Genomic DNA, 15795 nt, shown 5'->3' with positions numbered 1-15795 from the left:
CAGTGATCAGAACATGGCATTATTCCGAAGGTTCGTGAGTCCGAAAATGAAATAATGTTTGTTATTCCGAAGGTTTGTTAATCCGAAAATGAAATAAGGTTCTTCATTTCGAGGGTTTGTTAATCCGAAATGAAATAAGATTCGATATTCCGAAGGTTCGATTGTTCGAAAATGAAAGTTTGAAACTATAGGGGAAAAAAGTTGTGTACTACCAACCTTCGGATTAACGAATCTCTTACATTTTCGGAATAACGAGTCTTATTTCATTTTCGGAATTACGAACGTTCGGACTATCAAACCTTCGGAATGTGAACCTTCGGATTAACGCCCTGTCATCAACCAAAACAAATAATGACAGATTATGGTTAATAGGGATAAAAGCTTGAATGTTTTGAATTACACAGACACCATTTAAACAAACATGTTTTTATTTTGTCTCATTTTGATTAACCTCCCTCCCCCCCCCCCCCCTCTCTCTCTCTCTCTCTCTCTCTCTCTCTTGTGACTTTGCTCGAATTCATATCAGAGGCCTGCGTTGAATACGGGCCGGGTAAAGTTACCCTGCACTGAATTCGGGTTGTCGTCCTTTTCAGCTTTGGTTTCATTTGGTGATGATAAACTATCTGATCTATCATCATTATAATGTGATCGACAGTTAACGATGGATAAGTGCTAAGCGTGCGTGCATGCGATTTCTCTCTCCCCCCCCCCAACATTAACTTTGTGAAAAGCTCAAATCCGTCTTTTGTATATAATATAGGCCCTGATTGCATATAGGCAATGAATATACGTACGACGTGGATAGAGTACGGGTTTCTTGTCACTGGTGATAAACATTTAGTTGCATTTTGATTAATTCTGATATCGTTCAAGTTGAGTCATATAGACGTGGTATAGTTGAACGTGGAAGTTAAATAAGAGCAAGGACGTATAGGGGGAGGGATGTGGATGTGTCTTGAAAGGGCAAACGTGCAAGGATGAATGTTGACATGGAAGGATAATACCTACATGCCAAGCCGTGGCGTAAAGAGGCCCCTGTCGCTGATAGGGTGTTAAGCCATACAAATGAATAATGACCTGTCACATTCATGAGAGCACGCGCATGTATATGAGTACACAATGTCCATACCACATTGATATTAGTTGTGCAAGCAGTGGTGATCTCATTGACCGACTGTGCAAATAAATTCAACTAGGTGCATCATCATATACCTATCGTGTTGTGCTGGGTAAACTTCATTTGGAGTTGTTGTTAAACTCTTCATTTTCGCAAGTGCGAGGTTATGAGGCAGCCACATATCCAGACATTTTTTTTTTTATGGCTAAACTGGAAACAGCTTGACCAAAAACTCTGACAGACCGTTTTTGTTGAAAAACAATTCTTGAGAACGGCAAGAACGTTTGCCTGCCGCAACGTCGGGACTTGGCAGGTCCTTTTTCAGGGCCAAACACAAACCCTAGAAAGAATACGTGTTGCACCCGACGTACTACCGCTACGGAAGCCTTCAAAGATTTCAGCCTTCAGAGATATTAATCCGGGAGAACAAGCAAACAAACATTAAAACTTTTGATATCTAGCTTGCAATTCGAGTGCCCTGACGAGCTTCATTGGATGACCATGAGTATGCGACATGCTGGTATTTAGGCCTACTCAGTTTTCTTTAGAGAAGGCTAAGGTGTTTATCATGCTATGTACAATTTTGTCCGCTGGAATCGTATCATCTCTCCCACGACGACATTGGGGGAGAAAACTTGAGAAGTCTGTCAGATGAGGACTAGGACTCCATGAAACAATGCAGTAGGGTACCTATAGATTAGGACATACATTGTACTGTACTAAAGTTATCGACCATGTACTTTCTATCGTAGATACTGTTTCAATCATTGATACATTTCATTTCATTTATTTCTACTTAATAAAACATGCATACATGAACATGTGACAATAGTATGACAAGTATAACATGACAATGTGACAAAATAAACAAACAAACAAGCAAACAAACAACCAACGTTTAAGTGAAGGGGTTAATGAGAAGGCAATTGGCCTTGTTTAAAATTAACCCCGGGAAAGTAAATATAGGGTATTGTCTCTTCTTTCTGTAAACTATGTATAACTGACAAAAAAAAAGAAGAAAAAAAGTCGGCAGACGCACGCACACACACATGCATACACAAACAAAACATACACAAGATGCCATTTCACAAACATACCCCCATCGTGCTACAGGCCTAGCTAAATGGTGATTACTTCCAGAATACCTTTCAAGTAAAATACGCTTGAAAGTTTTCGAACTTTTTTTCGTCTTCTTACATTTCACATCAGAGTGTATAGAATTATGGTGATCTACCAAACTTCGTATTTCTTGGAGGAAAAACACCAAAACTAAAGTACAATGTAATATCGTCATACAAATTACAATGTACACGCGTACAATTTAAAGAGACGCGACCTTTATGCCGGTCACGTGACTACACACACCACATGTCGCCCACCGTGCACCATTCCCAGACGTAGACGTAGACAATCTAACAACAACGAGGGTTCGCTGCAAAGTCTACTAGTATTGTACAAAGCGCGCGAGCTACACACGAGGCCATGCCACGCCGCACCACCACGCACCACCACAGCGAAGATGCGTACATGAACCATGCGTGCTACACAACAAGCATACAGCATACAGCTACAGTACATACAGCTAAATGATCACGCGTGCGTTAGTTAATTCACAAAACGTATTGCAGCGTGTTTAGTGAAGATCAACATGGCATCTGGCAATTATTTCGGTTTTACCCACGGGGGCACGCAATACAGGTCAGTAAAGACGCCACAGGTTATGGGAAAACATTAGTAAGTATTCTGAGATGCATTTGAGTTGTGATTGTGCGTTTGATCTTAGTGCATTTTGAGTGCAAAATTTGTCCATCTCGAACGTCTACTCGACTGCACCCGGCGTCGCGTTCTTCTATCTACTATAAGCACAATGTAGATGTCTACATCAACTGTGTGTGGTGTAGACCCTTTCAGTCCGGGAAACCCGCTCATGAGGACCGCCCCCGCGTACGAGGATGGTCCCTCCTCATGAGGACCTCCCCCCTCCTCATGAGGCCCCCCGGGGAACGCCTCATGAGGCCCCCCCTTCACTTCTTATTCATCTCACATCTGACGTATAAATTGTCGCAACTTTGCACGGTGATTTTTTGTTACACACACATGTCCACTATCCATGATGAAAAGAAGAAAAAATCCTGTCTGTTTTTTTTTTTTTTAATCGAGTTTTAATCACCCGATGCAGAGCGCCCATCAAAACACGGGCGCCAACGCGTTCGCACAATGCAAGACTGCCGCACCTAGCGGCCTGATCCGACTAAATATTTTCGATGCTTTTTTCTGCGGCTCTCACCTCTCCGCGCACGAATCAGCCTCGTGAAGCTGAAGTCTGACATCTTTTTACACAAATTCGTAACGAGAAAAATTAAATCAGTACTAACCTGATCTTGTCCATATATTCCAAATTACTATTCCACACTGATAGAGTAGGTGGGTAGATGACATACTCCAGTTTGTTAGCAAAATAATCACTTTGTAGGTATGACGAGTTCACTTTCTTCGTCAATTCCGCCCACGATTCCGCCGCCCGCTTACCGTTTGGGCGCTTTCTCTGGAATCATCCCGCGACGCGACGTACGTCGCATCACATCACGCATCCAGCACATACCAGTCTGGTACTTAGTATGTGCTGGATGCGTGATCGTCGCGGGATGATTCCAGAAAAAGCGCCCAAACGGCGGAATCGTGGGCGGAATTGACGAAGAAAGTGAACTCGTCATACCTACAAAGTGATTATTTTGCTAACAAACTGGAGTATGTCATCTACCTACCTACTCTATCAGTGTGGAATAGTAATTTGGAATATATGGACAAGATCAGGTTAGTACTGATTTAATTTTTCTCGTTACGAATTTGTGTAAAAAGATGTCAGACTTCAGCTTCACGAGGCTGATTCGTGCGCGGAGAGGTGAGAGCCGCAGAAAAAAGCATCGAAAATATTTAGTCGGATCAGGCCGCTAGGTGCGGCAGTCTTGCATTGTGCGAACGCGTTGGCGCCCGTGTTTTGATGGGCGCTCTGCATCGGGTGATTAAAACTCGATTTAAAAAAAAAAAAAACAGACAGGATTTTTTCTTCTTTTCATCATGGATAGTGGACATGTGTGTGTAACAAAAAATCACCGTGCAAAGTTGCGACAATTTATACGTCAGATGTGAGATGAATAAGAAGTGAAGGGGGGGCCTCATGAGGCGTTCCCCGGGGGGCCTCATGAGGAGGGGGGAGGTCCTCATGAGGAGGGACCATCCTCGTACGCGGGGGCGGTCCTCATGAGCGGGTTTCCCGGACTGCTTTAGAAAAGCTGCAACGTGATAACGCACTCTTGTGCCTGTGTGCGTAAAATGCTGTGCTATACAAATGATGCACAGGATAGAGTGCGTTAGTGGAGGCGTATAGTGCACTCGAGGGTATTTACAATTGTGAAACATGCACGAGGCGAAGCCGAGTGCATGTTGCACTACATTGTAAATACCCGAGAGTGAGCTACGCCTCCACTAACGCCACGAAATAATCCTGTGCATCATTTGTTTTATAAAATGGGTCGAAAATTCGAAAACTAACAGCATTTTTCAGCGTTTTTCACGTACATGTACCTTTGTGGGTCAAGACGTCCGAAGATGTTCGTCCCAAACATTTACGCACGTCGCACTCGGAAATCCCGCACATAAAGTATGATGGGGGGTTGGGTTTCCGGACACTTAAGTTCCCGCATGAAAACTTAATTATTTTACATAGAATATGCACCCTTTACCTTAAAGACTTGATATAGACTCCTCATATAGGCCTACTAGACAACATCTCTGAAAACAGCGTGAGAATTAACCTGCTAAATCGTTGGATTTGTCCTTCAAAGTGACTCCATGTACGCATCCGGTCCCACAACGCTTGGTCTACTACTGTACTGTACAAAGTGTACGTATATAGAGTAGAGTAACTGCGTCAGTAAGCGGCCGTGCAGCTGTTCGCGGCAGGTACAACATACTTGACCGAAAGATCGGTCTGTATCTGTCCGTCGGGGAATGTTCCGCGGAGACTGCGTCTGGCTTCACGGATCCCCTCCGTATACAGACCGAAGTCAATGATTGCGGCTCCTGTGTGGAGCAGTCGCGCACAGATCAAACGTTACGATAAACCAAATTTCAGACAGCTTTTCTACATTCAAACAAGTATGTCATGACATGACACATTATGCAGCAATATTTGGGATAAATTTCTCACATTTTGCAATCGAAATACTCACATAACCTCGGTTATAATGCAGAAATTTTATCGATATCGCAACATCGCCGTTCGCGAGCAGTAAGTCGCCATTTTGAATCTGTAACAATTGCTAAGCTAATCACATGCGAGGTATGTGTTTTAGTAAAACAAACACGTAGAAACTACCTCGCATGTGATTGGCTAATAGATTCATAGTGTATGTTTCTGCAGTTTGAATGTGACGACGCGACAGGCTGTGTTTTACGTTGAAAATTCTCCTAAAATGTTGGATTATTCATTAATCTGGTGAGTGTAACGTATTCTTAAAAAAATAATTTCACCATACAAGCTTAAATTTGCCGACCTAGGGCCGTGAATTAGACGCAATCGAGAAGGGTGAGGTACCTCACCCAATTTTCCATAGAGACAGTGGTTAAGAACATCCACACAGCAATGGGTACTGCAACCTTCCGTCTGTCTACGGAGGACAGCGTTAATGGCAAAATATAAAAGAGTCCTCCGGACAGACGGATCTTTCTGTCTACAACATACACATATATACAGCTAAACACAGCATTGCACTGTTACATGCACACTACATATATACTAACACACTAGCAATCAACAAAAACCAACCGATAAAATGGGCACGATCTCTGACGAAAGGGAAATTTTCTCACCTAAATGACAACATATCGCATCCAAAATGAAATTTTCGGTACTTCTTAACATAACAGTTAAGAAACAATGGTCCAAGAAACTGGATTTTTTTGTCGTTTTCTCGATGTTCATGGATTTTGAAAACCTATCCTCACGTAAAATAGAATTTTCGCGAGCCGATGTGGCCGCCATTTTTTTCGGAAAGTGGATGTTACCATCGCAAAAAAATGAGAAAAACACGAGAAAGACATCAACAAAACCGCCAGAATTGCGATCTTGTTTGCGGCCAATGCATGTGCGCGCGCTATTTTCACGTGCTTTCGCAATGGGAATTGGGGCTTATGCAATGTTCGCGAGACATGTGAAGGCGTTCAGCTAAAGATCGCGGAGCACGCGCGTATTGCATAGGGATTGTACATCATGCCGCAAGCAGAAATACTACGTCGCATATCGCCCTTATCGGCGAAAATTGTGCCGAGTTTTGCCCTGGTAAATCATGAAAACTGCGTTGGTCAATGGTAAATTTCTTTCATGAAAACAATTGCGTTAATGAATAATCTTGTCTATGATATATGAAATGGTTGAAAATAATTTGCCTGATTTGTGTACAAGTTGGAAAAACTCTTAACAATGCTTAAACTGCCGCAAACGGGATATTTTACTCTATACGTACGCCACACATGTTATGCACATAAAGGGAAGAAAGGCCGGCCGGCCGGCAGCCCGAACTAGAAGTTGTTTACAGGATTGACAGACAGCGCGTACATGCAATTCAAAGGAGCCGCCGCGCGCACAGACGATCGGCAATAGGATTTAACCACGGTGGATTTAACACGCAGTGCAATGATGGGACTAGAATAACCAAAGCACACATGATTCATTTCAGCGCTTCCTATTGGCTACATTCTTGAACCTATTTTATAAATGTCTATAACAAACACTAGGATCAGTAGCTAGTAGCCTAGAGCATCCAATCCTGGCTGGATTTGTGCTGTCTCTGTAGTCTAACGTTAGATCTCGGCAGAACACTTGTCTCTGGGGAAGCATTTTTCAGCCGTCTTCACTCTGAGGTACATGTAGACACACACACATCAGTTCGGGCAACCTCAGAATTCGAAAGTTTTCCGATATCGGCAGTCCTGACCAAATCCTGCTGTAGAGCGCGCTCAATACTTCCGAATTCGGAAGAGCAAGTGTCCGATGCAGTAGTGGCTGTCGGCAAGGCACACTTTCATATTGTTACACAGCACTCATGCGAGGCAGGGAGACTGACGGCGCAAAGCAAGGAAAAATCTCGGAAATTCTTATCAAAATCGACATTTTTTTTTTCAAATTTTACACACCTTGATGTGTGGATTGTGGAATATCTGTCAAACTTGTAGGGCGAGTTCCTTTGAAAGCAGTTTAGAATTGTGATTATGGGTGAGAGTGGTTAGTTAGGTAAGAAGAAGCTTGCCGTTGTTAGCTAATGCTTGCCGTTGTTAGCTAATGCGTGCCGAAAGCTGAAAAGCTACGAAAACTTCTGAATTCGGAAGTTTAACTTCAGATTTAGGAAAACTTCAGAATTCTGAGGTTGCCCGAAGTGACATGCATTTCTCAATTGAATTGATTCCTGTCAGCTTGCCATATTATTGCACATTGATTTTTAGCTCCTGGTTATAATAATTCGTAACTTTGCCTGGAAGATTTGTGGCATTAGCTGGCTAACTTGAGTTTCCTGGTTTCAGGTTTTGCAGGTTGCATGCGCTTCGGTCGTCCATGAAGAGCAAGTTGTTATGAACGATGACATGAAACTCGTTTGCCGATACTGATTCACAATGTATATGTGCGGCGCTAGTGATAGTGTACTTTCGCATCTCCTCGTCAAATGATCTGCACACATGCACAAACTCACCCTAGTTAAATTTAGTAGGGCCTTCGCATTGCATGGGAGTCTTCAAAGTCGAATAGAAGTTAAGTTTTAACACTTTAACAAGTGCTGGAAAATCATTTGAAAATCTGCATCACTTCAAATGCTGCTCTGTACACAGCGGGCACAGTACGAATATGTTCAGTGCATGCAGTGAGGGTTGATGGTTTGATCTGAACTGAATGTAGCAATCACAGCGGCTTTTTCTATGGTGTCTTTGAAAAGCTATGAAAAATGTGTTTTTCCCTTTTCCTTGGCCATGCACTTGTGGTAGCGGGCATAGCTTTTTTAAAGATACAAAGCCGTGTTCTGCCTATGGCTTTGGCCAAATTATTTACGAGAAATAATCAAATTCATAATTATGCCACAAGACAGGCTTCTGCATACCACTTACCTCATGCAAGGACAACTAAGTTTCCAAAACTTTAGTTTGTACTGGACCCAGATTCTGGAATTCTTTAGATCCGAGCATTACCTGTGCTGTCAGTATATCTGTCCTTAAGCGTAAAGTGAAGTTATACTTATTAAGTAATTACTCGGTTGACTCGTAAACTTACACTCTAAATTGCTGTGTTGCCATTTTTGATTTTAGCTATGGTATTCTAAGCAGTTCCTTATTTTGTTGCTGCGTAACTTTTGTTTAGAGAACTGCAGACTTTCTTTTGTCTTCTCAGTTGTAGCCAACTTATCTATTCCCCCCCCCCCTTGTTGTTTTGTGAATTACGTCATTCATTTACTTGCTTTTGTTCCTTCTTTCTTTTGTCTCTATCTTTGTGTTTGTTTTATGTTATGTCCCTTTTGTAAATAGTTTTTTCTCTATCTTATACCCTCTTGTTATAGTTTTATTTTTTTCTAGAAACTCTTGTATTTAATTAGTTGTTTATTACTCTTTTTAATCATGAGGACCCCTAATTTCACAAAGCTCTCCTTTTCTATAGGGTCTCCTCGTCTTTCTTCTTTTCTTAACTGCTTTAACCAGTGTATTCTATTATATTTGTATGCTTGTATACTCTTGTTAACTGACACATTCAATGTATATTACAGAGTTGTCTATTGTAAGGAAGGAAGAAAGATGAATTAACTTGAAACTTGAAACTTTCAATTTCCTATTCAATTTCACTTTATGCCTAATTGTTCTTTGTTTCCTTCATGGGTTATCTTTCACTCCATCTACCTTTCCTTTTTAGCTCTCCAATATCTTTTCCTGCGTTTAGTTCTGATGTATTATTTTCGTCATTTTGTTTTTAACCTTAATAATTCAGTCTTTCCTTACTATTCATATTCAGGGTTCTCGCCAGGAATTTCTTCACGCTTGTCGGCATTTATGCGCGCTGTTCTGGGGGTGGGTACGAAGCGCGGAAGCCTTCGCTAATGCTCAATACAACACAGATAAATCGCCGCTAAAATGCCACTAAATGCGACATTTTCACGGAGATGTAATGAACGTTGTGAGGGGCATATTCTCACAGAAACAATGCAGAAACTCGATCCATACCTTTTGTTAGCAGCAGTTCGTAAATAATAAATGAAAGAGAAGTAGGTGCCGATGGTGGAGGTTCCAATTTCTTTTAGGCCTTTCCTGTTTCACTGTTGCAATAATTAGCCGCCTCTGCATCGCAACAACGCGCGCCGTGTTGCTTTCTCGCCGTCTGCTCGACCACGTGGTAGGCCTATTGCGTGCAGATGCGCGAGAAGCGATCGAGAACTTTCGGGACATCGTTACACTTTCCTTTCTGGGTATACTGCGGTAGTTTGGCCGTGACATCAAAGAGATATCATACAATTTTAAATGTAATGATGGTCATTATTCCGTAGGTTTGTTCAATCATAAAATGAATCGATTCATTACTGAGTACTTCGAAGGTTTGTAATCGAAAACAACAACAACACCAAAGGTCGGTACTACAGATGAATGTTCAAAATAAAACTGATTTCGTTCGAAGATTAACAATTTTCCGATCAACGAACCTTCAGAAAGGAATCTGTCATCTATCATCGTTATTGTTTCAGAATAACAAACCTTCAGAATAAGAAAACACCGTTTTGGGGCCGTTGTTGTATTCCGAAATTATACTGGCAGAACATTCGAAATAACAAAACTGATTTCGTTTGGATATAAACGAATATTTTCTCCGTTATGATTTTTCTATTAACGATCATTCAGAATTAAGAATGTAGAGTATTATCTTGCCATTATTCTTTCGGAGTAACGAATCCTGAGGGTAAGAAAACTATAACCGTTTTCATTTCTTCTTTATCGTTTTCCGATTAACGATCGTTCAGAATTAAGAATCTAAAGTATTATCGTTATTCTTTCGCAGTAACGAACCTTCAGAGTAAAAGAAAACTAACAGTTTTGGGGCCGTCGTTTTATTCTGAAATTTCACTGACGGAAACGTTCGAAATAACAAAACTGATTTCGTTGTGAAATAAACGGACATTTTTTAAAATCATTTTTGGATTAACGAACCTTCAGAATAAGGAATATAGCATTATTTTATCATTAATCTGTCGGAGTAACGAACCCTAAGAGTAAGAAAAGTGCGACTGTTTTTTGGGCAGTTGTTTTATTCCAAATTTCACTGGCAAAACGTTCAAAATGACGCACTGATTTCGTTTTGAAATTTACGGACATTTTTCTTTATTCAATTTTCGGTTAACGAACCTTCAGAATAAAGAATCTACAATTTATTATTTCATCATTTACTACTTCAGTCGGAATAACAGACCCTTAGAGTACGAAAACACGCTGTTTTGTGCCGTCGTTTTATTCCGAAATTTCACTGGCAGAACTGGATTAACGAACCTTCGGAATAAAGAATCTAGCATCATTTTATCATTAATCTGTCGGAGTAACGAAAAAAAAAATGAACCTTGGTGGCGATAACTGATGCTGGTGTAGAGAAAAACAAAGACAGCTCGCTCAAAAGATGCTTCCTTCTTTCAGTTTATTTTCTCCCCAGTCATTCCTATCATTCTCCTCCCATGAACCCCTGCCATGCACGGACGATGAACAAAACAAAGTGTTACCGACGCTGCAATGAAAAAAAAAAGAAAAAAAAAAGAAAGAAACACGCCCTCGAAGCAAATTATCTACACTTTTCAAGTTCAAAAAATTGATGTTCGTAATGAAGAATAAAAAAAAAAAGCACGACCTCAAGCAGTGGGGAAACTTGATATCATGGCTTGTGGAAATTTCCATGAAATTTCCACGAAAGCCAGGTGTCAGATAAAGAATGTCGCGCGTACTGCCACCTTGCTTCAGTGGTCGTAAACAGCGTGTATATAGCATGTAAACCAACTGGGAATATTGATGAATGATCATCCATTTATTTTCTGCCCATGAAGGCCCCCTAACCCACCTTTTAACGAACCAACCCAGAAGCACGTGGAGCATTACGTACGTTGAACTTGAAAGACCATCATGACAGAATTACTATAAATTTCGGCCCGGAGAAGGAAAATGGAATATTCACGAATGACGTTTACAAATCCATGGAAATTGAAAAGGCTAAAATGGAACGCATGGCTTTTTAGATAAAAAAAAATAACCCACTGATACTACCAAAACCTAAATAACAATTTGCATTTGCTTACTCCATCGCACGTTCATTATTCTTATCTTTTTTTAACGAAAAATGGAGTTAATTTTCTCTCTGCGGCAATGCTTTGAATGCATCTAATTTTGCGTCATTGCCGATGGCCAGCTTCCTAAAGAATTGATACGAATCCTTTCAAATATACGAAACAAAGTCTAAAAATCCTGGATCCTGGCGGTGAATTTCGATGGTACACATGTATTATAAATCCTGCTCACTATCAAAATTTAATCATCTGTTCCTTGCGCCATTTTTCCAACCAGCTGTAACTGTTCCTGAAAATTTCATCCTAATCTGTTCGCAAATTTTGACTTATTTTGCGAATAGAGAGACAGACAGGCAGACAAACTAACAAACAAACCAAAGCAGCCAAAAAAAAAAAATACAACCTTTGGCGGAGGGGGGCATGCATTTCATATCGTTTGTTTTTGCGTAACCCGACAACAAGCGTGACAACAAGCGAGCACGTGTCAGCCTTCAACCTCAGCCTCCTTCGGCCTCCGACCCTCTCTTTCCGTCCTCTCTCTCCCTCTCACAATACACTGTACCGTTGTACATGCAGGCGGCTCTAAGTGGCCGGCTGGGTGCTTGTGCATGTGTGTGTGGATCCCAAATCAGAGCGCATGTGAGTGAGCAAGTGTGTGATGTGGTGTGTATCAGCTAGTACGTTTTATACGTCGCTCTGTTGAGCCGCGTTGTTGTGATCGGTGCGGTGACTGCGTAGATAAATTTTTGCGCTTGCATAAGTATGTAAACTGCTGCTGCTTTCAACATCTAGCTTCTTTTCTAGCCAGATAATAAAGACTGAAAAAGGCGAGAAATTGGTCCGAACTTAGCTCGTCAAGCAAGTTACCCTTGTCGGCAAGTTCACGCGTGGTGTTACCCTTGTCGGCAAGTTTTACCCTTGTCGGCAATTGCTTCTTCAAACCGCACGCTTGTCGGGGCCGACAAGGGTGATATACGCTGGCGAGATCCCTGATATTTGCTTTCATCCAGTATTGATTCATCTCTCTATTTTTCTACCTAGTGCATTTTTTTTTTCAATCTTTATTTCTCCATTGTCCTCGTCTTTTCTTTTCAAACATATCCATCTCTCCCTTACTTTCTTTCATAATGCAACTTCTTTTGTTTCTTTCCTTCCATTATCTTTTGTTTTTGATTTTAATTGTGCTTTCTATTTTGTAAACCTTTTGTTTCATTTTTTATAGATTTCTTCTTCTTTCATTCACACACTTATCACGAACAACAACCCCAAACCAGTCACTATCGCGACTCGGTACAAGCTGAGAGAAAGGCGAGGAAAAAAAGTTACCATTAATGATAAAAAATATTTTTAGAGATACCATAGCAGAACTAGCTCTGATCTCTATGAGATCGCTACTTTCAGACCAATCGCTGCACTCGCTGTTGTGCCGTCTGCTTGCCTGTGCAACGCAGTTAAATCGCAGAGCGAACTACAGCTGTAGCTGCGCACTGCAGTCGATAAATTCCAACAAGTGTAAGAGTGTCAAAATGGTAAAATTCCATTTGTACTGGACTTGCGTTTCACTCAGATGCAAATATTCGTGGTTGATGGATATTAAGAGTGAGTTTGTGCATGTTTGGAGATCAATTGACGACGAGGTGCGAAAGTACACTAGTGCCACAATGTACATATGTATCCGACATCTGATTTTGTTCAGATATGTATTGGATATAAGCTATTGTGTGTTTCCTGTGATTTTGGTGCAATTTGGTTTTGTAGAATTTGAGACATACATACATGGGTACAAAAGTACATCGTACATGAGTGCCAAAAAATCTATTACTAAGAATCTATGACTTCAGTAAGTGGCTGATTCAGGGACTCGTGGAAGATTCATAAGGAGCCTCCACTGTGAATGCTCCACTTACCCAAGCTTCCTTATAGTTTCTTTTAGTTTGAATGGCTTTATTGTGTTGGGAGATGAATGGTGAGAAGAAAAATTGTTTCACTTAGTGTAGAGTCTATAGTTCAACATACTGTGTGTACCGTATTGGGCCATTATTATATATAATTTGAAAGGAAAGAAGTTTCCATAAATCACCAAAGCATTTCTTGTTTGTTTGCTTGTTTGTTTAATTGTTTGTTTTTGCAATCATTGAACCATGAATTGTGTCAATAAGAGCATTAAGAGGGAAATGATGTCAAAAAGTATCATAGATTCAGTGTGTAACGTTTTCATTTTCTAGAAATCAAGCTTGGTTTGCCCCTAGTGCACATGTTAGTAGTCATTGTCTAGAATGAGTGACGGGACCAATGTTTCCACTTTTCCAACAGTACCAAGATCTGATAAAGTTGTTTTGATTTTCCTTGATACTTTAATGTAGTCAACCGCAGGCCACCACTTACACTGCGCAGCATGCATCCGCTGCTCAAGGAACAACACAGCTCTTTCCTGCCCAAGCTACCCACCAAACTGTGTATGCATCGTCAGCAACGCCTCGGCAGACTCAAACAGCCTCGTATGAGACTGGATATGCAACAGCTCACCAGGCAGGAGGCTATGGCTATAGGTAGGCGATCAGCTCATGTAAACACAGTATTGGAATCTAAAGTGGAGATGCAGTCTTAACACTGTAGAAATTGTCATTGCCATCATATGTGACTCTTACATTTAAGAGAGCAAAAGTGTTTTGTGATGTAATAAATACCAACTTTTCCTTTCGAACTATTAATCTGCGTGCAGCTCCCATCACCAAGATCTATCCTCTTCGCAAAACAAGTTATATCCATGTGTAGCATTCAAGAGAAGAGTGAATCTAGACAGTGACGCTAATCCTACTCTCACGAACCCTCCGTTTATGCCATAGCACTCCCCAGCGACAAGACCCTTCTCCGGCCCGCCAGACCACCCAGACCTACCAGGAGAGCAGCTACGGCTTTGAGCCCTCTCCCAGTTCTGGGGCCTTCCAGAAGCAGACCTACTACCAGCCCCAGACCCATCAGCACTCGGGCAACGATTCCTACTTCTCCCAGACTCGCAAACTTGCTGGTAACTTTGCTTGCTTGTATACATGTCTTTGCTAATTGTTGGTTCTGGGAAACACAGTGAGTTGAGTTGCTTGTTCAAGTCCATTCATGAAAAAAAAAAATGATAATAATAATGAAAATTTAAACACCCTAATAATATTTTGGATGAAAATTGAAATGTTTTTATTAACAGTGATTTCAGAAGATGTGGACCATGGTTATGTGTTGATTATCAGCTTCTGCGCTTCTATGCTGTCTGTTTATTAAGAATTATGCTGTCTGTTTATTAAGAATTATGCCGCCCTCCACCCCCTTGAAAAAAATGACTACATGAATCTGAAAATTATCCATATTTTTTCCCTTTGTAACTTCTGTGTATCTCTTCTCCATGTGCGCAGGTGGCAAAACCAACTCGGTTTACACCTCAGGCAGTGCTTCAGGATATGGGGGTGGGCACCAGTCAATGAGCCAGAAGCAGTCCCAACCAAAGATTGCTCCTGTCGTCACCTATGCCTACGCTGCCCAGACCACTGCGCCTACCTACGCTACAACATCATCATCCTCTTATTCTGGTCAATCTAAATACAGCGGTGAGATGATTGTTCAAGTTGTCATGCTATGAAAGTTGTACTGTAGTACTGTAAAAGTGGTTTCTTTTGCGTACAGATACTTTCACGGTTTCCATCGGTGCCGACTTTTTCGCGTGTGTTTAAATTCGCGGTCGGCAAACTCTGTGAATTCACAGTTGGCAAAAAACTGTTTTGTTTTGCACATGAAAACCCAAACTATAATCCAATTATTCTTTTATGTATTTAGAAATTAAAATTAAATGCAGGCTTTCCTGAAATCCCTTCTCTTGAGTACTTTATAACATACTTGTACCTACATTGCGTGATATCGCTTTGTATGTGTTGACCATCAATGCACTCAATGCGCGGAATCTTTGTGTGTGCATGTGCGCAATAGCGGTGAGTTCAAAGCATTTCCTTGCGTGGTTAATTTCGCGCAACTTTTCAAAACATTTTCGCGTGATGTTAAATTCGCGGTTCAACCTCAAAGCGCGAAAATAAAACCACTTTTACAGTAATAGGCTACAAGTTTTGAATTAAGACTTACTGCAATCATATGTGATATTATCAGCAGAGTGAACTCTGCATGTCTACGAATAGATGCTTTCACTTTCAAACACATACAATACAACACAACACTATGCCTGAGTTAGCTGTGTTGTGTTTGTAAAGATTTGCACGCTGCACCGAGACCATGCATCAGACTATGATGGTATGGACTCCTATCTGTGTGCCAGAGAAACTGATCGAGCTTGGA

General features: G+C 41.1%; 1 protein-coding gene across 1 annotated transcript in view; it reads left to right on the top strand.

The window, feature by feature from the left end:
• The first annotated feature begins 2742 nt into the window (after positions 1-2742).
• Positions 2743-15795, top strand: part of LOC139739352 (zinc finger RNA-binding protein-like) — a 37876-nt gene continuing 24823 nt past the window's right edge. Inside the window, exons 1-4 of the mRNA XM_071649972.1 lie at positions 2743-2815; positions 13827-14012; positions 14310-14491; positions 14868-15059. Coding sequence (XP_071506073.1) covers positions 2766-2815; positions 13827-14012; positions 14310-14491; positions 14868-15059 — 610 coding nt within the window. The 5' untranslated portion in view covers positions 2743-2765. The remainder of the gene's footprint in view (positions 2816-13826; positions 14013-14309; positions 14492-14867; positions 15060-15795) is intronic.

Source organism: Diadema antillarum, unplaced genomic scaffold, assembly GCF_040938485.1.
Source record: "Diadema antillarum isolate AM-2024a unplaced genomic scaffold, OU_Dant_1.0 seq00000798_RagTag, whole genome shotgun sequence".
Lineage (NCBI taxonomy): Eukaryota > Metazoa > Echinodermata > Echinoidea > Diadematoida > Diadematidae > Diadema > Diadema antillarum.
Note: the sequence above shows the minus strand (reverse complement) of the source record. Positions and strands in the feature narration are given on the sequence as shown.